Source organism: Salvia hispanica, chromosome 1 (assembly GCF_023119035.1).
Source record: "Salvia hispanica cultivar TCC Black 2014 chromosome 1, UniMelb_Shisp_WGS_1.0, whole genome shotgun sequence".
NCBI classification, from domain to species: Eukaryota; Viridiplantae; Streptophyta; class Magnoliopsida; order Lamiales; family Lamiaceae; genus Salvia; species Salvia hispanica.
This window is the reverse complement of record NC_062965.1, coordinates 2,113,958-2,141,193: the sequence shown is the minus strand read 5'-3', so window position 1 is coordinate 2,141,193 and position 27,236 is coordinate 2,113,958. Positions and strand designations below refer to the sequence as shown.

Here is a 27,236-nt window from a genome sequence, read left to right as displayed (position 1 = left end):
TTAAGCGAAAGACTTTTTCTGCACGAAATTATTTTTATATCGTGTTGTTTAATTTATTAATTGTCTATAAAATTAAACAGGGATATTAGCATCTAATATCATAAACTTTCAAAAAGTTGGGTTTTTTCCACAAACTTTAAAATTGGCAAATAATATCACGAACTTTATCTCGGGTTTGTTTTTTCACGCGAATGAAAAAATTCCCACAAATAATATTATGATACAGATTTTTTTTCGTAATTTCGACAACAATTTTGAGAGCTTCAAGTTTTTGAATCTTTGAAGATAGTTTTTCTTGAAGCACACCCTCCAAAATTGTTCTTCAATCTATTAAAATAACATGAATTTTTTCATTTGTTGAAAGAAAACAAACCTGGGTATAGTTCGTGATATTATTTGTCAATTTTAAAATTTATGGAAAAAATCCAACTTTTTAAAAATTTCATGGATACCAATATCTCAATTAAATAATAATGAAAGATATCCTAAAAGAAAATTTTTAACTCTAAAATCTAAGTAGGCCAATGGGGTATTTAGCCTTATCCATTTAGAAATCAAAGTGCTGTTGTTTTCTTGGAAAAAAGGCCCCATTTTCCCACACGTTTTCTTGTCGAAGAAATTGGTAATATGAACTTTTAAGATAAGATAGACAGTGTTAGTTAATAGTTGCTATATTTTATAGTTTGATGGTATTAAAACATTCACAAATTATATTTCTCAAAATTATTCTATTATTGGACTTCCTTTTCCCATCAGTTATAGGCACATCTCAACTCATAGTTCTCAAAATGGCAAAAACATATTTTAAACAATAATCTTATGATATATGGAAACTCATCTTCAAGAATTAACACGCAAACACTGAATAAAGGAATACTAGGGAAAAAAAGAATATAGCAATTGGATAAATTTAATTAAACTCCTTTTTGGTAATATTCTTTTTTCATTCTGGTTACTACTATCATTAGTACTAGAATGACTTGTATAGAATGAACCCTAAACCCTAAAGAATTTTTTACATCCAAAATTTAATCTATCATGAAACCATAATCATCACATAAATAAAATTTACGACCATTGCAAGGTGGTTGTGGTATTGCATTAGCTTAAAATTTAAATGATGGAATTCATCTACGCATCATATAATTTTATTTATGTAACTTTGTCGTAGGTTTGTGTTAAAATGACAACACATCTTAAAGTGACACTGTGACACCACATATACAACAATATTATAAACTCTACACAACAATATTTTAAACGCTACACAGCAATCTATAGATTGCTGTATAACGTGTTGGATATTGTTGGCCGAAAAAAAATGCTGTATACAGTGTTGCATATTGCTTGCCGAGATTTTTACCCCTTTTTTTGCCACATGGCAGCTTATTATTCATCCACGTGTACAAATGATTGGCTAGGAATGATGGTATAATGTTATTTTAAGAGGTGTTGTCATTTTAACGCACCCCGTTATTGTATCTTTAAATTATTACTCTATTTGGTGTAGAATTACATTGGGGAGAAACTCACTTCCCTCTTCCGGATATGTTTTCTAATCACTAATAACAATATACTTATGATGGATTAATTCTCCACTCCATCCTATCAATTTTTTTGTTAAAATATGTGTCATGTTTAATGTTGTATTTTTATAACCAAGGGCATCGCGTTACTAATCTTTAACACCCTCTTTCTTGATTATTAAAACAATCGAATAAGTAAAGTTGCTTTCTAACATGTTTTGCTTATTTCAAAATTGTTGGAAATTGAGAAATAAAAACTTCTTTCCTTTTCTTTTACTTATTGTTAGATTCTTGATAATAAGTACTATAAGAGTGTTACAACAACCAATGAAATGATGCCACATGGCACCGTCCATTGCACAATTTTGAGTTTTGTAATACTTGTTTCGACATTTGAATTTTAATACAGTATTTATTTAGAGAAAAAGTTGTTGGTGGTTTTTCTAAAGTTTGCAATCTTTTATTTCAATGGTGTAATGTTTGAATTTAGATTTTAAAAGTATAATTTTTTAATTTTGAGCATTTTCTCCGTCCCATGGTAGTTGAGACATTTCTTTTGAGCACATGATTTAACAAATTTATATGGTAAACATTAAAATGGAAAGAGAGTAAAGTTATCGAAATGAAAATTCAGTAAATTACGAGAGAAGATAGACTTTTTTGCCAAAAAAGAAAATCTCTCAACTAACTTGGGATAACCTAAAAAGGAATACGACTCAATTACCTTTGGACTTGAGGGAGTATATTATTTTTTGAAATTTTTAGTTATTTTCTCGATCTCGTGATTATAGAAATTAAAATAACGATGTTAATAAATAAATTAAATCAAAAATTAAATGGGATATGCTACATAAAAAAAATATGTATAATTTCTATTCGAATTTATGGTTTGGGGCATGAGTGCCATAAAAACTTCGAAATTTTGTCAAGCAAAATTGGCTAGAAAGTCTAACGAAAAACCGAATAATAAAAGCAATAATTGACAAAGAATAGTTGTAAAATTATGTGAGTTTCTTTTTTGTAAAACAATGACGAAATTCATGAAACATTTCATAAATTGAGGACTTATGTTATGTGGGGCTTGTGTCAAGTCAACTACACATATTCACAAGTGTTTAATTTCTATTTCCAGATAGGATTTTATGAAAGAAAATATTTTCATTGGCTAATAAAACATTGGTAAGAAATAGTCAAAGTAAGGTTTAATTTTATGTCCATTGCATACGTGGTGATTAATATACTAAAATTTTCTATTGTCCATAAAAATAATATAACGAGTCACAATTTATGGAGAGTGACATGTATACTGATATAATTTGTAATAATGAGTTCGAATTTCATAAATATCTATTAAATTCAAGTAGCATTACACATTAATGAAGCACAACTATAAGTTGGAAGAATTTTATGGTCCATACGCTTTTTATTATACTCTCCGTCACACTTTGACCGAGCACGGATTTTAGAAAATATAAAGAAAAGTTGGTTGAAAAAATTAGTGGAATGTGAGACCCATTTTTTATATTAGTTTTATAATAAAATATGAGTGAAACTAGTTAGTGGGGCTACTTACTATTTATGGTAAAAATGAAGTGTGACTCTTAATTGGATACGGACCAAAATGGAAAAGTGTGATTCTTAATCGGGGACGGAGGGAGTATAATGAACACAATTACTTTTTTTTTTTAATCTTAAATACTGCAAATTCAATTGCTGATTAGTAAATTTCAAATGAATATAAATCTTAAACTAATTTTAAACATATAGTACAAACCTAAACATTAGAAAATTAGTGAACTTGCTATTATGTGAGTTTGAATTGGGGAACATACCCAATAATTTTTCATTGATTGCACACGCTTACACGTCATTCCACACTATATTCATATTGTCACACGTTTTTAATATTTTTAAGTGGCACACGTTATGAATTTTTTAAATACTTTCTATCTTCTAATGTTATTCTTATCTGTTCAGCAAGAAACAACCCTATTGTGACCAACAAATAATATGATATATGTAGAGAATCTCATGTGATAATTGTGATGTTGTCTTACAAAAGTATTACCTATCCCTAATAAGTAGATAGTATTAAATTCAATTTGGATTTTTTCAATTTTCAGATCAGATTTATTTTTAATAAAAAAATCTGAATTGTATTTAATATATGTTAACTTTATTGAATTAAGTATCATATTCAAAATGTTTTATCTTAATATTTCTCAACAAGATAAAAATCCATAGGTTCCATCCTAAAACCAATTGGTGATAGAAGGAGGGGGAGGTAGTATAAAACTAATACTTTAAAAGTAGGACCACGTCCCACCAACTTTTTCAACTCACTTTCTATTACATTTCTTAAAACCTGTGCTGGGTCAAAGTGTTCCAAATTATCCGGGATGGAGGGAGTAATTTTTAAAATTCAAATTTTCTAAATCTCATCCCTAGTTGTAGTACAAATTTTTTTGCATTAGGTTGGGCCATGCTCTTGCATTGATTGGTTTTGTATCAATTGATATTTTGGGCCCAATTCAGGATTTTTTGGGCTAGGAAGAACGAAATATAAGAAATTTGTCTAACTTTGTAGTAACAAGTTTATATTTTTGACACCTTTCTTACTCATTTATCTACTTACTATATTTCATCTTACAATAAAATTACATCCATCTGCAATAGCTAGGGATGGATCACAAGCACATACTCCTACATTTATATATAATTATATAATATACCTAGCTAAAATACCACAACTGCTTAATCACCTGCAAATCCACATCTTCAACTACTACAAAATACACATCTACTTCATCAACAATCTAAATCTACTTGACTGCAACTCTGGCCGGCAGCAGCCCTTGCCGCTGCTCCTCCCCGACGACGTCGACTCGAACGATCGACCGGCTACTCAGGCTATACTTCCCCATGGCTCCCACAAATCCCTCCCTCACAACACTCCCAATCCAATCCTCCACTATCTTTCCCCCATACAAGTATGCAGCCCCCACAATCTGCCGCATCGCCTTCCCCTCTATCTCGACCGCGCATTCGCACCCGACCACGTCTCGAAGGCACCCCGCCATGCTTTCAAACACCTTCTTCTCGAGTGTGGAGAAATCGAACTGCTTGAACACCACTGTTTCGTTCACTTCCCTGTCCAGCTCCTCCAGCCACGAGTTTGAGTTTGAGTTGTCAGAGCTGGATTCAGACTCCGATCCCATCGTGTTGCATATCTCACTCCCTTCGGCTGGGAGGTTCAAGTCTAGGTAGGACTTCAACGCCTTGTGTGCACGTTTCCCGGTTTCGTGGCTGCTGCTGCTGTTGCTGGTGATGATGCTACTCCTTTCCTGCCCGACCAACTTCCTTTTATTCGCGGTGGGATCATCGCTCAGATCGAATCTCACCACTATCTGCATCGCACTTCCCCTCACGCTGGCCACATGTTCCTCGTCTTCGCACGTGTCTCCTTCCGAGAGAAGCCTCGTGGCTCCGAGAAACACGCAGCTGCTGACACTCACTTCTCGCCCGCACCAGTCTGTGAACCGGCCGGTCTTGGCAGCCTGCAGCAGGGTATTCTGGACCACGGGATCAGCTTTGTCGACATTGTCGAGGAAGACAACAGCCGGCTTCTTGCTGAGCTTCTCGACCAAGTAATCCACGACAGTACCTCTCATTGTTAGCTCATATTTGTTACTGATTTGGGCATTGAACAAAGCATCTACTTGACTCATCTCTTCTTGGAAACTCAAGTCCACATAGATAAGGCTTTCTCTGCTTCTGTACATTACCTCCGCCATCGCCAGACCCAGCTTCTTCTTGCTTAATCCATCAGCTCCCCTCATGTTGATCCATACGTTCCCACGACCGAGTCCTCGCGTTAGAGCTTCAACTATGGATCTAACTGCCTCTTCTTGATGACTGACTCTTTCAAGGAGAGCTCTGTAGAGCAGCTTGGGATCTTTCACTATATCAGATTGACAGTTTGAGATGGTGGGGGTGAATGCATCCGCTATGGCCAACCCTAGATCAGTAGTGACTGAGGTAACTGAAGATGGAGAGGTACGATCATCATCTGCGCTGGCGGTTGAAGGATCAAGATGTGGAGATTTGAACTTGGGAGGTATTTCACCAGATTTTGAGGTGAGTTCTTTGAAAGAGGAGCTCTTTTGTAGGTGAGTGGACAGGGTTGAGGATTCTTGATTCTTGTTTCCTTGGCTGTTTGACGACTCATTGTCGCTACCATCATTCCCTCTCCTGACTTGGAAGCCAAGAACACGTGGGACTTGATTGCTCGATTGGTGAGCATGACCTCGTCCCATGTGGTGTTGCTGGCAGATGGCGTCCCATTTCTTCTGCAGCCCCTCAATTTTGGTGTTCAGTAACACTCTATCATCTGTGCCCTGCACTGGAAATATCAAAAATCAAGTTGCTATGACTAGTTTGTTACATACATTAGGGGATGATTTACATCATTGGTTGAGTGAAAGTTTTTAATTTTTTCAAATATTGTAGTATTTCATAGTAACATACCTTTATGGAACCAATAGATTGATGGTTCTCAGCAGGTGGAGATGCACTGCTTGATAATGCGGCCACTTCTTGTTCGCACTTGTCGTTGCATAGCTGGCAACGAGCCACATGGCACCCGTTGCTCAAGGGGCTCTTCGTCTCTGGTGGCATTGAGAAGAACCCGCCCAGCGGAACAAAAGACTCCATCAAGCTGTTCATAAAAGCCACTCATCCTGTTTATACAGACAATCTCTAGACATATTCTGCAAACTCTAGCAAATAAAGATGCTAAAACACACAAGGATCATCACCCCAGTTAATCACCATATTTTCTTGGATACAGTTCAACAAATAGCTTATCTAAGCTAATCAAGAAAACTCTTTTTTATCATCTTTTTCTAAACGGTGGACTTTGATCCATAGACCTCTCTTACAAGACTATGAGCCTACTTCCATTTCTTCTGATTATTCGATATTCGTATTCGACTTCAAAAGGGAATCTCTTGAACTATGATTAGATGCAAAGGTTCAAATGAATTGAACAGAGAGGAGTACAGTAAAGAATGATTGGCAATTGAAAGATGTGTGCCACTCAACATAACAGTAGTCCTATACTTGTCGCTATGCCATTAGTTTTCTTCGAGGATGGAATTGCGTCAAAGAAAATTCTACTTTCCACTATTTTTTCTTTCTTAATCATTGTTAGTAAGTAAGAAGAAGACTAAACACTGGAATTCCCATCTTCCTACGCCATTTAATGGCCAAGTTTCAGACGAAACGAAAATCATAACCAAGTAATTTTCTACCAACAATCAGCACTAACATTTTTTGTTTAAAAAACGATTCTTTCCACCATTGACTTCAAGAATTTGAATTAGATTCCCAGCTTTCTTTTCACTTCTATCTTTATAGCTCAACACATTAGCAGTCTGCCTAAAATTTTGCAGCATTAACTACTAAAATCCACAAATTGAATACAATTAACATCAATTCAAATAATTCTCAACCCTTTTGTATTAAAATCAAATTTAAAACTGAGAAGCAGAAAGGGAAGTGACCTGGACCTAGGGTAGGAGCCTCCCATGGCGAACTTGAAGGAAGTAATAGGCAAAACACCGAGCTCCCAATCCTCTTCAATGGAGGGAAACCTGTTCAAAATCTTGAAATACACCTCATACGTCGCCGCCATTCCAATCAGCCACACCTTCCCAATCCTCCCACCACCACCAACCACCAATTTCCCCAAATTCCCCACCACAAACTTCAACCTCTCCGCACCCACGCCCTCCCCCACCAAATTCCCCAAATCCCCAAAATCCACCACCACGCCACCGCTCCCTCCGCCCTCCGCCGCCCTCTCCACTTCCTTCAGCCTCAGCCCCAACACCTCCTCATCGCAATCACACCTCAAATACCTCGAAATCTCATCCCTCACGCGCTCCACGCGCAGCCCGCTCATCCCCTCCGGCAACGCGCCGCCGCTTCCGCCTCGCACGGTTTCCAAAAAAGCTGCCAGAGCATCTCCTGCAGAAATCCCCAACAAAAGCGGGCATCTCTTCCTGTCCCTCGCCATAACCTCACCTATCCTCCTACAGCTGTCGTCCCCCGCGAAACACCCCATAAACGGAAAGCTAAAACCCCTCCCCCCATTCAAATTCCCCAAATCGCCCTCGCCGTTCAAATTGCACAAAAACACAGGCGCACCAGGCCGCTTGTACCTCGAGGTACAACCATACACCTGCGACGAGTGGAAACCCCCAATCCCCGGCCGCAGCGTCGCCAATTTGATGTCGCAGCTCCTGAATCCCGCCTCTCCGAACACTCTGCTCACAAGCGGATCGTCTAAAATCGAAACGATCAGATTCCGCAGCTCCACCTTCACCACCGGAACCGACGAGAACGACGAGTACTGCTGCTGCTGCTGCTGGTAGAAGCTGAAATTCTCCGGCTGCCGCCGCTGATTCGCCTGCGACCGCTTGATCGCCGCCATGAGCGAGTTCGCCACCGGCGGCTCCCGCTCCTCGCCCTTCCCCGCCTGCAATCGATCCAGCGACACGCTCAATGAGAGCTCCAGCGCCTTGAATTGAACTCTGGTGGAGTAAGCATTGCTCCGAGTCCTTCCGCAGGCTTCACGGAGGGACGAATTCGGGAGCGACAGGAGCGAGGAGACCATGTGGAGAGAGGTCGTCTGAGCGTGGCCGCGGCGGCGCGCGACGGCCACGGCCTCGTCGAGGACGGCCGCCGATTCCTGCGTGAGGCATTGGCGGGCGGCGGCGACGGGCGTCGGCATGGGAAGTGTTTGTTTGTTTGCTTCTGAGAAGAAAAAAGAGCGAATAAAATAATGGGAGAAGTAATATTTATTAAATAAATGGAATATTATTATAATACTGAGGGAGTGTTGCTGTCGATATATATATGGAGAGGTGTGTTTTATCGAGTACTCCGCCCGTCCTGGATAATTCGTCCCACTTTGACCGTACACGGGTTTTAAGAAATGTAATGAAAAGTGAGTTGAAAAAGTTAGTGGAATGCGAGTCCTACTTTTATATATAGTTTTATAATAAAATGTGAGTAGGAATGAGTTAGTGGAATATGGAGTCAACTACCAAACTATATGGGACGGACTGAAATGGGAAACTGAGACGAATTATCTGGGACAGAAGGGAGTAATAATAAATAAAATGGAATTTTAAGGCATGAGGAGTTGAGAAGGGGCTTTTTTGGGGATTTAGGCTTTTGAATTATTTAATGGGGTGTGGAGAAGGAAGTAGTGTGTGTGACTGTTGGTGTTGGTGGTGAGGAGACTTGGAGTTTTTGTGTATGGTGATTGTGGGGTCATCAAATAGATGTTGAGTATACATTTTGCAATGTATTTTGTCATCTTTAATTATTGTATTGTAAATTTTAAATAAGGATGAAATATAACATAATTTTACAACCGGGAAAAAAGCTTTGGTACTTTTTAAATTTATTAATGTATATCTTTGAATCGGTATCTCTAAAAAAAGCCTTGGTACTTTTAAATTTACTATTGTACATCTTTGAATCGGTATCTCTTGCGGTTGAAACTAATTGGTAAGGAGTACTAGATAAAGTGGACAATTTCACACCTGCAATAAAAATTCCAGACACTTAACTAGGAAAAAAAGCGTTTTTGTAAAATTAACTTGCTCCATATTTGAAGCAGTCTCTGATTATTGAAAATCATAGCTAGGTAGAGTGAATAATCTCACCCTCATTAGAAACATACGAACACTTATTTGTGGTTGAAGTTTTCGTAATTTTAAATTTGTATCATCTTGAATCAGTATCCTCATAAATCGACATTTGTAAGCACACAAAGCGAACATCATTCAAAGTGACTTATTTTTTAAAATAAAAACATCATTTTCCCTTATATCCGTTCCTCCTAACTCAATGCTCATAAAATTTTGTGTCTAGATCCATTCATGAAAAATAATTTTATTTTTTTTATTTTTGAGCTGTCCATCAAAATTAGTCTCTATTTTTTTAAGTAAATTTTTCTCTATGGATTTTAATTATTTCCACTAGTAACACTCCAATCAATTAGTATTTTCCTTAAAACTAGAAAGAAAGAGTAATGGAGTAGTCTAATCCCACATACTCCTAATCAATACTATTGCTATTTGCTTATTTTAATTCTCCCCGGGTCCTTCTCAATGAATTCATGTCAACAAAAAGTCACACGAAATAAAAAAAATTAAAATTAAAATAACATATATATAATGGGATGAGACCCAACAAATATGGGGTTCTCTAGCTAAATTGGAATATAAGGGAAAAAAGATAAAAAGGTGGAATGTGACAGGTGAAGGAAATGCACCACAATATGTAAATTTGTAAAGGTGGAATGTGACAAGCGAATTGAAGGAAAGGCACCACAACCACCACCACACATCATCGCCTCCGAATATGAAAGCATGGAAGTTCAGTCCCATTCATGGTGGACCTCTTCATTAATAAATCAAGAGAGAGAATCAAACCCCAAAAGTTGTATGATTTGATGTGCTCCTTTGTTTTCACCTCCCTTGTTCTCTTCTACCATTGTTCTCTTCTACCACCCAACGTTTTCATCCCCTTTTTTCACTACCCAAGATATTTTTTTTCCGATTCTATTGGAGCGCATCGCCACTTGGGGAACCCGCAACGTGACATTCGTGAGCTGGCTCGCGATGCGGGTGGGTCACTTCGTCCCTCGTCCCGCATGCGTGTGTGTGAAGAGCATTCGCCCTTTTAGACCAATCGCGTGGCGTCTAATTATTGGCCACTTTTTTTTATAAAAGTGATTTTGGGTTTTTTTTTTATATTTTTATTTTTTATTGCTATTGAACGAGTTTAGGGTTTAGGGTTTAGGGTCAGTTGGCTATTTTAAAAATTTATAAATACCTTCTGATTTAATCTTGATATTCTACCATTTTTCTTAATTTCTTTTAAATCCTTTTAACAAATTCCATTAAAGGCGAATATTAACCGACAACTTTATGAGTGACTTTGCACATTAATTTAATTAATACTCCATATAACTATACATAATTGTAAATTATACTCCATCAAATAAGAAAGAATGTGGAGTAATTAGTAAGACCTCTTAATAATAGAAAGGATGTCATGAATAAGTAATAAATGAGGGAGAAAATTGTATGAGTCAATTATTAATGAATGGTTTATGAAAAGAATATATCGTTTCAATTTTGAACCATGAACCATGAACCAATAGTTTCGATTTCGATTAGGAAACTATCGGTTTCTGACCGTCAATTTAGAGATGCCACCAAATTTGACTCATTAAATATCAATAAAATGTGAAATGCGTTGGAGATCAAAATTAAGATGTAAATAGTGTGTGTCAACAAAAATCATTATCGAATGTGTATAGCCTCTCAATAATCAAAGGGGCAAAGGTGGTGGTCCCTCTCTACAGAAGAATCTGGAAGTGGGAGATCTTTGGGGGCGAAGATTCTTTTCTTCTTACTACAAAAAAATAAAATCTTTTGTTACTAGTGAATAATTATAACAATATTTTGATTGGAATAATATTTCTTTTTTAAACAAATTTATATATGGGTTAATTAAAAGTATATATTGAGCCAATGAATCTCGTTTCGACCAAATCCAAGGGAAGGGACCCAATAGTATCACAGTTCCATATGCACACACATATATACCAACACGGTACAATGTCGGATTTAGGTGTCATTGGGGGATCGACCGATTCTACCATCGTTCCATGAGGGTAGGACATGACTGGGTACGTCGGCCCAAAATTCCCAATTAAATTTGATCATTGAAATTGTGCTACCCTTATACAACCAAATTATGAATTTAGAATCAAAGATTTGTAATTCCAAATCTAAGCCTCCAAATTCATGGTACTAAACACACCCTTAAAAAGTCTATGTGTAATTTGTGTTTTATATGCATAATTTTTTTTTAATATTTAAAGTTTGTTTCTATTTTAATATTAACTCATTTGCTTATAAAATCTCATTTATGTAATTGATAGTATAACTCATGCTTTTATATACGGTGGTGTTCAATTTAATAAATTAAAGAAGATTTAATTTACAAATATTGTTTGATTAGACTTATGGGACTCATATTAATCTCAAAATCGTACGATCAATTTTATCTAATGAGTATTGACCTTCCTCCTTAACAAAATTAAACTCAATTAATTTGGGACCAATTTAATCTTTTGTCAATCATAAACAATTAAATGAAGTATATACGTGTATATATATTGTGTGTGAATTATTTGGTTTAAATTTAAATAGCCCACTTGGCATTACAGGTGGAAATTGGAAAGTTAGTAAAGCATTTAATTTTAGAAAGTGAAGTTACTGTTTCTAGGATCTGGTGTAGGATCTCCTAGCCTGTTAGTTCATATATTGTGGGGGCATACTGTCAAATAATTTCCAATAACTTTATTTTGTAATCACCAGTAATACCTTCAATTGTACTGCTATTTCAAAGTCTTTAAGAGCATCCGCAATGGTTAATAGACCAGTCATAGGCCAGCCATTCTCTTCTTTGTCACGTCAGCAACACTAAAAAAACCACCTGTCACGTCAGATTTAGGCCAGCCATAGGCCAGCCGCAATAAAAACAATTCAAAATATACTACATTTACGGAATTAAAATTGCGATATACGGAATTAAATTTACGACATATATACGGGAAAAATAATCCATTCCATTAAAAAAAAGTACAAAGATTTAAATACATGATTTTTTTTTTAAAAAAAGGGCTTCAACACACGAGCCCCGCCACTCTCTACTCTTCATCGCCGTCGCCGTCGCCGCCGCCGTCTCCGCCGCCGCTGCCGCCACCGTCTCCGCCGCCGCTGCCGCCACCCGTGGTATCTGAGCCCACGTCGGAACCCCCAGCCCGTGACCTCGCGATCTCTAAATCGGCACGCATGCTCTCGAGTATCTCGTAAAGAAACCTCTTCTCCGTGGGGTCGGTGGCGTTCTTCCACTCTCGGAAGACCTGTAACATCTGAGCCCGCGTTTGGTTACGCGAATGGAGAGTGTACTCGAGTGGGGCGGGCGCGAGGGACGGAGGACTGGACCTCGCGGGGCGATAGGGGGATCCGCCCTCGCGGCCCGCTGCGCCCGCCTTGTCCAACCGGGCCGGGGGCGACCGGTAAATGAAGGAGGGATGGAAACTCCTCGGCATCCGGGGGCCTCCACAATGGCGGCTAGCCGATCGGCTAGCGTTTCGGCCAGCGACGAGCGATCGGCGGAGCCCACGCCGATCCGCTCGCGATTTTTGACCTTTGGCCGATTGCAATGGTTCGGCTAGCCGATCGACGGCGCGACGAATCGGCTAGCCGGTCGCTAGCCGACCATTGCGGATGCTCTAATATTTTCACATTTTTTTTTACCAAAGGTGAAAATATTGTGAAAGTTACCTCAAAATGTGGAGTTTGTGTCAGTAGGTGTTAAGTTCTTAAAGTTTATAAATGGTTTTATAATAATTAACTAATGCTTATATTTATTGGGTTATTGTTAAATTATTATAGGAAAATATGATTAATAAACCTATTAACAAGAGACACTAAAACCTCTATATAGTCATCCACAACTCTATATCAAAATTTCGCTCATAAATATACTAGTCTCTCCGTTTTGTAAAAATAAAAATTTTAGAAATGACACGACTTTTAATACAAATTTGATAAAAGTAAGAGAGCTGAATAGAAAAAATGAATAAGTAAGAGAAATGAAGAGAACAAATAGTGTAACTGTGTTAGTGGATTATGAGATTCTTTTCATAAAATGGAGAGTTTCTCATTTTAGGAAACAAACTAAAAATAAAAGAATTTCTATTTTTAGGAAACGACGAATATGTTAACATGTGATATCATCTTCTCATATTCAGCAACAAACACCAACAATCCAGCTACAACTTTATTTTGTAAATTATGAATAACTGAAAGAAAAATCAATTAAATGCATTTACAAATAATAAAGAAAATACGACTTCATTAGAGAAAAAAAAATATAATTAAAAAATTTAAAAATAAATATTTGAACTTAATAAATTGTGGTATCATTATATAATTTTTTAAAAAAAATAAGTTTCAAAAGAAAACCAAAAGAAAAAAGTAAAATGGCTTAGGCTTTTGCCGCGTCAATCACCGCAGGAGGGCCGAATGTTCGGTCACTGCACCCACCCGAACATATGTACCTCGTCGCATGCTGCAAAAACGGTTGCGTTGAGGATGCCTTAAGAAACAAGAATTGACAATACAATTTATAATTCCTCAAAAAAATCATTTTACATCATGAATATGTTGCCGAGCATTCATTTAAATCGTGACTCATCTTATTTTCGTCATAGTATCCAATAAATAGTGCCAAAGATAAATCGTTTTCCTCTTTTAGCCAACTAATAGTTTCTTTATGGAATCATCATAAGATTTTTTATTTAGTAGGGAAAAAAATATTCGATATGCCAAAAGTTGGAAAGTAGGAATAATTTAATATTGGCTATTTTTCAAAAGATAATATGTAAGGTTGAGATATCTTTTGTAGAACCAAAGTCAAAAATACTTATATACGGTAGCATCTTTTATTCAATAATCAATAGTTTCTAGAGTGATGCATCAACTTTTTTTATTTTTAAGAATTGTATGCTGTCATAGCATTTTATTTTTGCAATTTCCTTTTCACTTTTAATTTAAGTTTATGGTTTATTTGAACTAATTAAAATTATGCTTGCACTACGAGCCAATAAATAAGAAGTTTGTTTTGTTAAAAACCGAAATATGACTAATAATACATAATTCATAGGTCAAGTCTACTTGAAAATTGCAATGAATCTAATCAAAATATCAATTAAGGTCAATCAAAGCAAGACCAAGGCTAACCTAAAGACCAAAACTCATGAACAAACACAACCAATAAAACAAACAAACAATATAGCAAGACACAAGAAAGTGAACAACAAAGAATATGGGCTCATCGTCTGGTCTAACAACAGTAGAAGAATAGAGTCTTTATGATGACATGGTTCAGACGATGACAATGAAAGTCTTAAAACAAAACTTGATAGAATAGGTGAATCGTTTCCTCTCTTATCAACCCGTCTCAGTTGGTTCAACAACTGCTTTCTGCTATATTGATAACTTAAAAACTTTCGATTTATTGACTGGAATACAATTATCTTACCAATTAAACTGCGATAATTCAAACTTTCGATTTATTGATTGAAATACAATCACCCTACCTAATTGAAATACAATTACCTTACCAATTAAACTGTAATTTATCGTATAAAAGCTTTGTGGATTGTGGGTGCTTTATGGTGCAAAAATGGTAAGGTAATCATGGCATATGGGGAGTGGCAAAGTGTTGCTAGCCATATAAAGAACATTAGATTTTTGATAAACCAAATAATTTTGGAGTGCTTGTTGGGGGACCAAAATAATATATTTCTGACTTGCTGTTTATGATGTATTGCAATTCCACTAGAATATATTCAACAATGCTTTCAACTTTTGCTCTTGAAAACTCATCCCACCACTACTCAATTATATTCAAGCTTTTCACATAAAGTTTGATGGGATTTGACTTTTTTTCATTTTCTATGATTTATTTTTATCTTCCAAGTGTTTTGTCATATCTGGTGATATCTTTATTGGGTTTCCTATATTCTCCATTGAATTGTTGTGATTGGGAATTGGTCTTATAATTAAGTTAATTTAAGGCATAATTTATGATATTTCTCACTAATTTCCATTTTATAATTTTAATTTAGGTTTAAATAAATAACGGATGATTTTCTGATTGTAATTAATTCAAAATTTTACAATTTGCAAGGAAGGTTGCACCAATTATTTTAAAATTAAAATATTCAAGATTAGATAGTCTTTATGTTTCCTATTTGTGAGATTTAAGTTTTATTTTTTTTTGTTATTTGTGATCATTAGATCTTTTTGGTAAACGAGGATGGCGGATAATGTTAGAACTCGTGCTGCAACTTATTTTATTTTATTTTATTTTTTATGTACGTTCATAACTGTGATTTTACACTTAGTAGATTTGGATTGTGCTCTTATTCTATACATTGATTTAATTATTCTTTTGTTGTTGATTAAGTTCTGAATTGTTTTCGTACTATTATTTTGTTGCTCGTTAATCTTTTTTATTATGAATATTTTTTATTGAGTATAAAAAATCGGAGGCTCTTTCAAATTGCAATAAAGAACAATTTTTGGGGTTATTTCTTCAACCCAAAAATACTTCAATTTTATTTTTAAAAAACTCTAAAAAGTTAGATACCGTTGAACATGCTAATTCCCAGTGTCAATCCCTTGCAGCTCCATCTCTTATATCATGATTAGACATCATCATATCATTAGCAGTGGTCAAAGTTAGAAAAAATATTAGTACATGTCAATATCTTATTTAACCCAATGTTTAATTTAAGATGATAATTGTGAATTAGGCACATTAATACTTCGGCCTAGCTAGTGTGTGACTGATTTGATTGACAAACTATTTCCCCCACTTATAAATGTCCTAATTCCACTTCTTTTGGTATCTGTTAAATCAGATTACTACTACTACAATTTTAATTGCGGTAAAAAAAATAATTGATGGGCAAAAATTGTCCATTTTTATTGCTAAGAAGTTCGATCAATTAATGTGTTAGGTAATACATATATTTCTAGAAAGGAAATAAATAGTTGGATTTGTTTGAAGGCATTAGATTGCATTAGGATGCTTTTTCCTTTTCATTTGTCATTGAATAAAGTTGAAGTTTGATTGAGAGAAGCCAATAATGATGTAGAAAGGAACCAAATCTCACTTTTGCCCATTCAAATCCTAGAAAAGATCCTATTGTAGTGCAAGGATCGTTTTCCGATGATTAGCGTAATCTATGATATATTTAATTTAAATTCTCAAAAACGACCCATGGCATAGTTTAATGCTATAGTTCATTTGTCGTTATCATTTTTCTCTGATGGATGAGGATGGCGGAAAAACACACATAAAAATATGGCAGAAATAAGGAATCAACATATATTATCGCATTATCCGCCAATCTCAACCACCTAAAGGAAATGGTCTCATGAACACTTTAAGTCGAAGGAAATGTTCCAAACAACAATCACACAATCAAATTACGTGGAAGAAAATACCACAAACGCAAAAGACATAAAGAGCAACAGAAGTACACGAAAGATCGGCTAACGATAAAAGCAAGAAACTGTAAAACCCACGTAGACAAACAATAATATAGGTAAACATTAAATCATAAACTAAAACATAAATAAATGTAAACTAAATTAGAGATGATAGCAATAGCAAGACTTTTTTGAAATCTCGGTAGCAATGTTTCTCCCACCATATAATCCAACTTCATTATTATCATGTCAATTTACTTTGGCCATGAAACATGATTAAGACGTCCAATAAATTAATTTAGTAAAATAACTATATATGAAAATTAGAGGAGCGTTTAGGTTGCATAAACATGATAAAATTTTGCTAGCAACATTAAAGTTGGCATAATTCTTGAGTTTCACCAAAAAATTCACTTTCATATAATTGTTCTTTTTAAAGAGAGAGGGGAAATAAACATGGCCCATATAGATATTTCCCAGTGAATCTTTGTATTCTAGCCTTTTTGCCCGGCCTCGTGGCTTAACCATTGCCATGGGTTTACATATAGTACAAAATATACACATTTCATATAATATTTTTTAGGGATGCACTTCAAAAATATCACATTTTAAGTTCACAATATCTTTCCAATCACGTGCTGCCATGTGATATTTATAAACAACAAAACAATATTATTAAGCAACAATGACATGTTTGGTAGGGGTGATAACTCATCTAGGGATGAAATTTTATAAACAAAAATTTTGTTCATAAAATTCCATCGCTAGACGAGTTATCACCCCTACCAAACATGTGGACGACTTAGATAATCAAATTGCATAAAAGACCGTTTATGTTGCATTAAATGCATTTTATTATGCATTAATCTGAGATAATTCTTTTGTGTCGTCCCTCGGAGCGGATCTCCTACACCACTTTCCCTACTCCATTCCTAATCCACACTAACAACTTAATAAAATAATCCTACCATCACTTAAATGGTTTAAGATTATTTTATTATGTTTTGAGAGGTGGATTAGGAATGGAGTAGGGAAAGTGGAGTAGGAGATCCCTTCCGGTCATCCCTTATCATCCTTTCTTACTTAATTATGTTGTTATGTTGCATCTACGTGCCACATAGCAGCATGTGGTTGGAAGGATGTTGTGACTCTAAGGATGAAACGAAACTAGTGCTCCCCATATTTTTTATCCATATTAAACTATATATTTATCCATATTAAATTTGCATATCGATCCATATTAGAATCTGTATAACCCATATTAAATTTGTATATTGATCCATTTTAGAATTCTAAATCTATATTTAATGATTTTAAACTTTTTTTACGAAACCTAAATTGCCTCTAGAATTCGAATCCAAAAAAGCTCCATCATCCATCAAGAAAAATCATTAACTATGGATCTTGACAATTCAAAAGTTGAAAATGATTATCACGATAAAAGGATTTTTATTGACCTCTCCCTATATATAATTTTATGATATTATTAATTCTTATGCAATTAAAAAGTGACACTTCACATGTATATAGTACTCCATATATTAAGTTAAACGCTCAAACAAATTAAATGTAATTAATTACTACATATTGCCTAAAAATTTAGTAGTAATGCATAGATACGGTACAAAAAATGCTTGATGCCGATTTGTTGACGTGTGTTGATCGAATAATTTAATTTTCAAGAATCGAATTATATGTAAAAAGATAATAGTGGGAAAAGAACCTCAAATACTTTTGACATGAGAAGTCGGTCTATTCTTGGGCAAACATTTATATTTATGAAAAGGAATTGCTAAAAGAAATCAAACATGGATTAATCAAAACGAATTGTGATGTTATAATTGACCCTTACGAAAATGTTATTAGTGGTCAACAACATTTTCAACATTCCTTTCAATTTTTTAGCTGAAAATTGCTTCCCACCTAATGCTTTGATTATTATTATTATTATTATTATTATTATTATTATTATTATTATTATTATTATTATTATTATTATTATTATTATTATTATTATTATTATTATTACTACTACTACTACTACGTATAGTGTGACGTCAATCTTTATTTAACTGTCTTTCTCGATGAAATTGTGTTGCTTGTTGTGTGAGCGTTGCCGAACGATACCTTGGCTAGAGTAGAAAAACGGATCTTGCTATTGCTATGTGTTTTTGTCGTTTGATACTTGGTTAAGTATCTTGTTAGTGTGTTGCTCATTAAATATGCATAATTGATTTTGTTTCATTTAGATTGTCAATTTTTTTATGGACTTTGTTCGTCAGCTCCTGACTTTGATCATTTTTACACTGGTCGAAAAAGAAAGCGACGTCTCTACGTGATTTTTATCACAAATTTTGAAGCGTTTGTCTGCAAACCGCAATTATTATATTAACTATGTTTAGGAGATAACTGGAAATTAGTTAGTTTATGAAAATCAATTAATTACAATTAAAATAAAGAATTATGATTGAAATAATGTGTGATGCGATGATATATTTCCTATGTTTTTTCATGAGATTAAGACGATAGTGTGATGATTATTATTTTTTTGATAATTTACAATTAAAGAGAGATAATTTGTACGAGTAAATGAAGATGAAAAAGTTCCATCAAGGGTTAATCAATAAGGTAGAAATTTAACAAATTAGTGACAAATGGTGGTATCCACCAATACCCACTACACACAACTTGTAGAGAATCTTTCCACTTGTGCATATTTCCTAAATATCATACCAAAAGAGGAATAGTGATTTTTCTACTATTACCCTTTTTCTTTAGTCAAAGTCATGATCAATAGCCTAAAGGCCAAATAAGATGAAAACAAACCAAATGGAATGGGATCAATGAATCATCTTAAATAAGGTTAATTATAGTTTATGGTCTGAACTTTAAACAAATTTTTAATTGGAGTTTCAACTTTTAGGGATACTTTGCCAAAAATACATTCAAAATGATGACGAATTATGACGAAATCAGATGCTAATGTATTATACACTTGAGAGAATTTCGAACCATAGGTTGCTCATTGTCATCGACCACCAATGTAGTCATAATCGCACACATTAGGCGCAATTCTGATCACATAGGTAGGTCAATAACGACATGTTGTCTATTGTTAAAAATTTTCTTCAGTGTAGAATACATCAGACTCTAGGCATGTGGTGATTGTTGCCGTTTGAGACTAGAATGGAAGCTCGAACCCATGTGGAGAGTAAGAGATTAGTGATCGAGTTGGGTTTCTTGGTGTGTTTTGTTTGAGTGCGGGATGTTGTTTGCTTTCGCTGGGGTTATGGTTTGAGGTGCTTTGAATATATTGTTGTTGTTATTTTGTTGTTGGTTGCCTCTAGTTCTATCTTTGTTTGGTCTTTAGTTCCTAGCCGTTGTGTCGAGATGTTGTCTTCTATTTACTAGTATCTATTATCGATGATAGTTATCTAGCCATCTCTTGCATATTCTTTTTCGTGTTTTGGGAGCAAATTTTGTTTGAATTTGTGATGACATGTCTTGTGGCTTGTCATCCTGGTTTGAGCATTTTCTATTTCATACATATGATTACACATAAACGTTTACATAAAGAGCAAGTTTTTTTTTTTCTGTGGTATTTTTGAATAAAGCATTAGCTTTTATCTGTATATGATTTCATGATTTTATTTGTTGCAGTTTCTACTATGTTTTAAACTTATACTCCATATGTTGCTTATTATTTGTTCGAATATTTAAAAAAATGAGAAATATATTGAAATACTAACAATATTATGTCATGGGTGGTTTGGAAATGACATGTGGGGAACTATGTCTCTAGGTAATAATATATCTATCTTTGTCCTATACTACTTTCGACATTTATGAATTGAGCCGGAAAAAATTATTTAATTTAATTACACAATTTTGTGTGTTGCTGGTTTGCTTATGTGAAAAAGCAATAATTGACATGTGAACAAAAAAAGTGGATTTGAAGATGAAGTGATATAATTAGGAGAGGGGGTGAGTTTCTCCTTAGACTATACCATAAATAGTAAGCTATTTTTAGTGGGGTTTATGTTCAATGCACTGCATTTGTTCCCCAGTCCCCACCCACCCCACCTTCACCATGCATGCTTAATTTATTCTTCAATTTTATTTACTTCAAGTGTTAGTGTTTTACTATATAAAATTTTTCGCATAGTAGACAATACGAGTTTTAATAAATTAATTGGAAGATACAGATGATTCGTAGTAGTAGTATAAGCCAGGCCATGAGATATTTAGGAGTAACAGCTAGCTCGTAGGCCAGAAGAACCTAAATTTTCCTTAGGATCAGTAGCAAATGGCATTATTGCCTCTTTGTTTTGAAGAAGAAGACGTCAAATAATGTCATTTTGTATGTTTTTAAAATTCACATTGTGAAATTATAATTTTATCTCACTTTATAAAGTACTAATAAAAACCTTTCTCTTTAACTTCTCTGATCCAAGTTGCAAACCCTTTCTACATATTGGATTCCTCAAAATTATACTTGATCCACCACAAAAGTAGAGTAAGAGTCTCACTTCAAATCTCAGACCGAGAAAGAAATGATTCACTTATCTGAGACGGAGGAAGCATTATCAAAAGGAAACTACATTGAGGCTCTAAAGATAAGTCATACAATCCATTATGATTAGAAATATTAAAGCCCATATTCTGTTGGGCCAATAAGCAATGCTACTACTATCTAATTTTAATGTTGCAGCAACAGGTAAAAGAAAAGTAATTATTCATGGCCCACCAATCTATATGTCTCATTAATTGATACTTTCTCCATTCCCAAAATTTTGTCACATTTTCCTATTTCCATTCGTCCCACAAAATTTATCATATTTCACTTTTTACCATTTTTTGTAGTGGATCCCACATTCCACTAACTTATTCTCACTCACATTTTATATAAAACTAATACTTTAAAAGTATGACCCGTATCATATCAATTTTTCAACTCATTTTCCATTACATTTCTTAAAACTCGTGGCCGGTAAAACCGTGACAAAATTTACGGGACGGAGGAAGTAATATACTCCCAACATTCGTAAAATGTTGTTCAGTTTTGCCATTTTAGTCCGTCTGCAAAATATTGTCCATTTTGTTTTTTGTTTTTTTGTAAATTTTTGGTGAATGAACCTCATTTTCCACTAACTCATTACACTCACATTTTATCATAAAACTAACATATAAACATAGAATCTATATTTCACTAACATTTTCCACTAACTTTTCTTCACATTTCTTAAATTTCATATCAAGTCAAATTTGGACAATATTTTGTGGACTGAGTGAGTATGAGTTTAAAATATTATTAATTGCATTTTGGATTTTTTTCAATAGATCTTAACTTAGTTGATTATTTAACAAATAATCTTATTAATTATATTTAATTATTTTGATTAATGAATAGAAGTCGAATATAAAAGCCTTGAACAAAATATATTCCATCCATGATCCATCGTTATAACAAAATAAAGTGTCGAAGCTTAGTTTTTAAGAACAATTTTAAAAAGCACATTAATTAGAAATTATCTAGAAATCGAGGTTTTTCGATATGAATTTCCATAATCCTTCATCCATTCTCGCCTTGATTCCTGCCTTCAACGAAATCTCCTTTCCAAAAAACCGGAAAGCAGAGTCAATTCTCAGCCGCAGGTGGACCCCACCAACGGCGGAGAAAACGCCGTTATCCGGCTTCCGGCCAAGAGCGGAAACGGGCTTGACGTAAAGCCCGATTCCCTCGACATATTTGCCACAGCGGCCGTGGAATCCCGTCACGACGGCGCCGTTAGCGTTGACGGAAAAATCGGTGCCCCAGATGGTCCCGAAGGGGCCGTGCTGAGTCCTGTTGGTGATGAAGGTGAGTGACGTGACGCTGTTCGGGAAGAAGAACCAAGCCGAGCCGTGGGTCCCGCTTATCCCGGTCAGATATTCCGAAGGAAAATCGATGTCGATCTGTGTAACAAAATTGTACGTGACGTGAGAAGGAAGTGATATAGAAAATTTATGTCAAATTATAAAATGATTTCGAGCTTGATTCAAATTAGTTATATATTTTAATTAAAATTTTCTTTTTTTTTCGAAGTGGTGCAAAATGAATAGTATGCAATTTATTTTGAATGAATTAATGTTCGTACAATTATGTGCATTTATCAGTACGTTGATAATTTGAAATTTGGATGAAGTTCTCAATGAAAGCTCTCAATGAAAGCATCAGTTGTTAGTTGTTAAGGATGAAGTTCCTTAACTCGGATAATTCGCATCGAACGTCGCGGGAGCTTTTGCCCGTCGATCAATCCGGCGTCAAATTTAGGGATAAAAGGTAGTCGCCGGAGCTTTGTCGGTTGATCAAACCAAGAATGATATGATAAATGCGTAGAAATAAAATAAAAGGATAATTGATATTTCTGGAATGCAATAGAAGAATACAATATCTCCTATTTAAAAGACTATTCTGATATGCTAAATAATAATACTAAACTAAATAATAGAGATATGTGATATTTGTAGAGATATTCTCGTATCAGTATACCTTGAAAGTTTTATCTCCGCCGTTTCCACCGAATTTGGTGGAGCGGCCATCGGTGTCTGTGAATGTGATGGAGTCGAAGACGAAACCGCATTTTACGATGATTTGTTTGATGCCTTGGCCGTGATTGGTTTTGAACGACCATTGCTCGCCGGTTTGATATCCCCATGGGCCCAAGGTGATGTCTGCCGCGCAACTGCAATTGTTTTCCTGCACACATTTTCCCACTTTAGTGTGTGTTTAACAAATATGAATACAAAGAGAAAGGGAGAGAGCAAACCATGAGTGTTGTGGTAGTGGTAGTGGTAAATTGGAGTAGATATAATTAACGAAGATTGAGTATATGTATAGAGATGGAGGAAGGTTACTTGTAGAGTGTAGTACATGCTGTGGTGTGGCAGTGATGTTTCAAATTCTGCAAACCAAGCAGCCCAATGGGAGCCGATGCCATGCACTAGGAAGCAATAAATTAGGATTACAAATCATTATGCTACTAACCTATATGCAACTAGTATTATTGTAAAATGTGGTTTGATTATCGATTCCACTACGTTCGATGATTACTCGGTGGAGATGGTGGTGAAAAAACCAAGGTATACTCCCTCCGTCCGCAAATAAGAGTCCCAGTTGGCCATTTTCAATCGTCCGCCATTAGGAGTCCCGGTTAGACATTTTATCTTGGGAGTATAAAAATGACCTCATTGTTCCCTTAATTTAGAAGCTGCAATTAATTTTAATCCACTTTGATTGCAATTTCTCACTCTCTCTCTTAATGTTAGATTTCATTATTCCAAAGAATAAAGCAAATAATAATATAAATGGGTCCCACATTCCATTATCACACACTTTAATTATTACAATCAAACTTTTCTTAAAACCCGCACCCAACTCAACCGGGACTCCTATTCGCGGACGGAGGGAGTACAATTTTCAAATTATCAACGTATACTCCATCCGTCCCATAGAACTAGGCCATATTTCATTTTTCGTTCGTTCCATAGAAATAGTCCATATCCATTTATGGAAACCCTTTTCTCCTTCACTTTCACTCCACCATCCACTGGACAATTTCAACTATTTTTTCTCATTCTCTCTTACTTTACCAATTACACATTAAAATTCGTGTCAATCTCAAATGACCGACCTATTTCTATAGGACGGAGGGAGTAAATAAATACTCCCTCCGTCCCACAAAGATTGTCCCATTTCACTTTTTACCATTTTTGGTAGTGGACCAATATTCCACTAACTCATTCATACTCACATTTTATTATAAAACTAATATATAAAAGTAGGACTCACATTTCACTAACTTTTTCAACCTACTTTTTATTATATTTCTTAAAACTCGTGCCCGATCAAAGTGAGACAATTTTTGTGGGACGGAGGGAGTATGTTATACTCCCCCGTCCTCCAAAATAGTCTCATCTTTTACATTGAGGTGTTCAAAAAAAAAAATTCATCTAAAAAATTTCTCTAAAATTACTAGCACTATTGATTCAGACGGTAAAATATTTAATATTACCTCCGTCCCTGAAAATTTATCCCATTTTTCCATTTCCGTCCGTCCCTCGAAATTTGTCCCATTTCAGTTTTACCATTTTTGGTAGTGGACCACATATTCCACTAACTCATTCCACTCACATTTTATTATAAAACTAATATATAAAAGTAGGACCCACAATCAACTAACTTTTTCAGCTCACAAATTTTCAAAGAGGGATTTTGGGACGGAGATAGCAGTTGACAAAGGAAAACTAGTACTACTACATTATTAAATGGGTTTGTAAAGAGTCGTACAGCCCATATGCTCAGAAATATTAATGCCCAAGTTAAATTTTATGGCCCTAATGTTTTTGGGCCGATGAGTAACACTATCTAATTTTTAAATTGAACTTAATTCAAATATTTTTTCCAATATACTTACTAGAATTTATAATACGGACACTCTTTTACAAGTTACTATTTTGATTTTTTGAGGAATAATTCGAGTTAAGTGTATAAGTATAACACTACTAAAAAGCAATTTGGCTAATAAAAATATTTGAGGCTCAAACTTTTGGCTTTTCGATGACTTCTTTTCATGATTTCACAAATTAAAAAAATAATCAAAATTTTTTATCAACTTTTTAGTTTTCTCAGAAAGATCTCATTAAAGTTGCAAGTTTTAAGAATAGATTCCATAAATGATCAAACCATAGAAAACCCCAAAATTTCCAAGGTTTTTACCGAGTCTGGTGAAATAACAAGAACTAAAATTGCTCATTTTTACATGAAAAATATTTTGAGCTATGCTGTTGGGATTCGAGAATAAAGGGTGTGTCTGCGTAAATCTCAAAATAATGAATTCAATTTAAAAATATATTAGAAATATATTTTCCACCCTCCAAATAATTTCATATTGAAATTTATTTTTGCCAAACATATAGTAGTTGCACCAATAATATTGGTCTCGAATACTTCCAAGATTTGTATCTCAATGAACAAAAAGCATCCTAGCATTAAATTTAGACGATAAATAAAGGACATAAATGAACCTCTACTCGAAAAATTGGGGCTTGACGACAGCTCCAAATGAAGCCGAAGTTTGTGGAGCTTGACGACAGCTCCAAATGTCCTAAACCCTCTAGCCCTCATTGGCCGACTATGAGGTCGTTGACCACCCCGGGCCCCACCGGTGTTCTTAATTTTACTCTAATTTAATTAAAGCATAAAAACATATAATTTTAAGCCCCAAAATAATTAACAAAAACAATTTATGCTCAAGTACTCGATCGACAATATAATAATGAAACGACATGGGAAAAAGAAAAGTGAAAAGGATTTATGGTCCAACAATATATATGTCTGTCGAACTTTTTTCTTTACTAGATTGTTGAACACATGAAAAAGCAGCTTCAACGAAAAGTAAAAGGGAAATTGTGAAAAAATAAAATGACATTTGAATGAAAAGATCTATGGCTTAGCAAAGGGTGGGTCGTCATAATAATGCATGCTCTCGTGAAAAGTGGGTTGCGCCATCAATTCAATCATTTTGCTTCAAAACATTTTTCAATTTGGTACACAATGGTCAAACAAAAAATGTACTACTATCAAAATAAGAGTATAATGGCGCAAATAATCTATCTAGATTCATTATGGTAACTATATAGCATGATTATTGTGTGTCGTATAACTATATATGGAGAGTGGATAAAATCATCTGGTCAGTCCCGTACCGCTTAGTGTACTGACCATTGGGACGAGGGATAATTAGTCATCTAGCTATCGGCAGTATCACGAGGGACACCTCGAGAAACCAAACAAAAAAACTAAGAAAATTGGAATTGTTTTTAAAATGACTAAAATTGTTCCAACAATAGTATTCTACATGTAACACTATATGCATTTAGATATCATAAGTAGATTAAGACGTGTTGATTCATAACACAAATTGACCATAGATTTGGTGATTCTGATTAAGGATGGGATGTCGGATAAAAACCTTTGAACAAGAGGTCCCAAAGCAAAGTTGCAAACAAGAATAAATTCGATCCTTGATTGTGATAAATTACTATTCTTTTTGTATGCATTAAACTAGTATTCTATTTATGATCAACAAGAGATTTTAAAAAATTGAAGAAATGTATAGAATGTAGACTTGATCTCTATATATTTTATTAATAAAATATTACGACTTAAAAGTATTAGTGGAGATTGAGAGATAGTTATCATAAAGTGATACTCCCTTCCCAGATAGTTTGTCTCACTTTGACCAGACACGAATTTTAAGAAATGTAATGAAAAGTGAGTTGAAAAAGTTAGTGAACGTGAATCTATTTTTATATATTAATTTTATAATAAAATGTGAGTAACAATGAATTAATAAAATATGAGATCCATTACAAAAAATGGTAAAAAGTGAAATGAAACAAACTTTATAGGACAAGCCGAAATGAAAAAATAGGACAAACTATTCGGGGACGGAGGGACCATAAGACACAACATTCCAAAGTAGCAAAAAATAAGGGAGTATAA

At 34.7% G+C, this 27,236-nt stretch overlaps 1 protein-coding gene across 2 annotated transcripts; it reads right to left on the bottom strand.

Annotated features, from left to right (window-relative positions):
- Positions 1 to 4,148: 4,148 nt before the first annotated feature.
- On the bottom strand, positions 4,149 to 8,391 carry LOC125200548 (protein SMAX1-LIKE 8-like). Of its 2 annotated transcripts, none has more exons than XM_048098195.1 (3): positions 7,091 to 8,391; positions 6,054 to 6,243; positions 4,149 to 5,923 (listed from the first exon to the last, which is right to left on the bottom strand). In XM_048098195.1, the coding sequence occupies exons 1-3, from the start codon at positions 8,320 to 8,322 to the stop codon at positions 4,349 to 4,351; spliced, it is 2,997 nt and encodes a 998-aa protein (XP_047954152.1). In that variant the 5' UTR covers positions 8,323 to 8,391; the 3' UTR covers positions 4,149 to 4,348. The 2 variants fall into 2 exon arrangements, with proteins under 2 accessions (XP_047954152.1, XP_047954153.1); XM_048098196.1 differs by having other exon boundaries at positions 7,097 to 8,391.
- Positions 8,392 to 27,236: the final 18,845 nt, after the last annotated feature.

Bases quoted from the DNA above. Each gene is read 5' to 3' on its own strand.
- LOC125200548 (XM_048098195.1), bottom strand. From the start codon at position 8,322: ATGCCGACGCCCGTCGCCGCCGCCCGCCAATGCCTCACGCAGGAATCG. The intron at 6,244-7,090 runs GTCACTTCCCTT...TTTTATGAACAG, and splicing joins GGCTCCTACCCTAGGTCCAG to CTTGATGGAGTCTTTTGTTC. The intron at 5,924-6,053 runs GTATGTTACTAT...TTTCCAGTGCAG, and splicing joins AATCTATTGGTTCCATAAAG to GGCACAGATGATAGAGTGTT.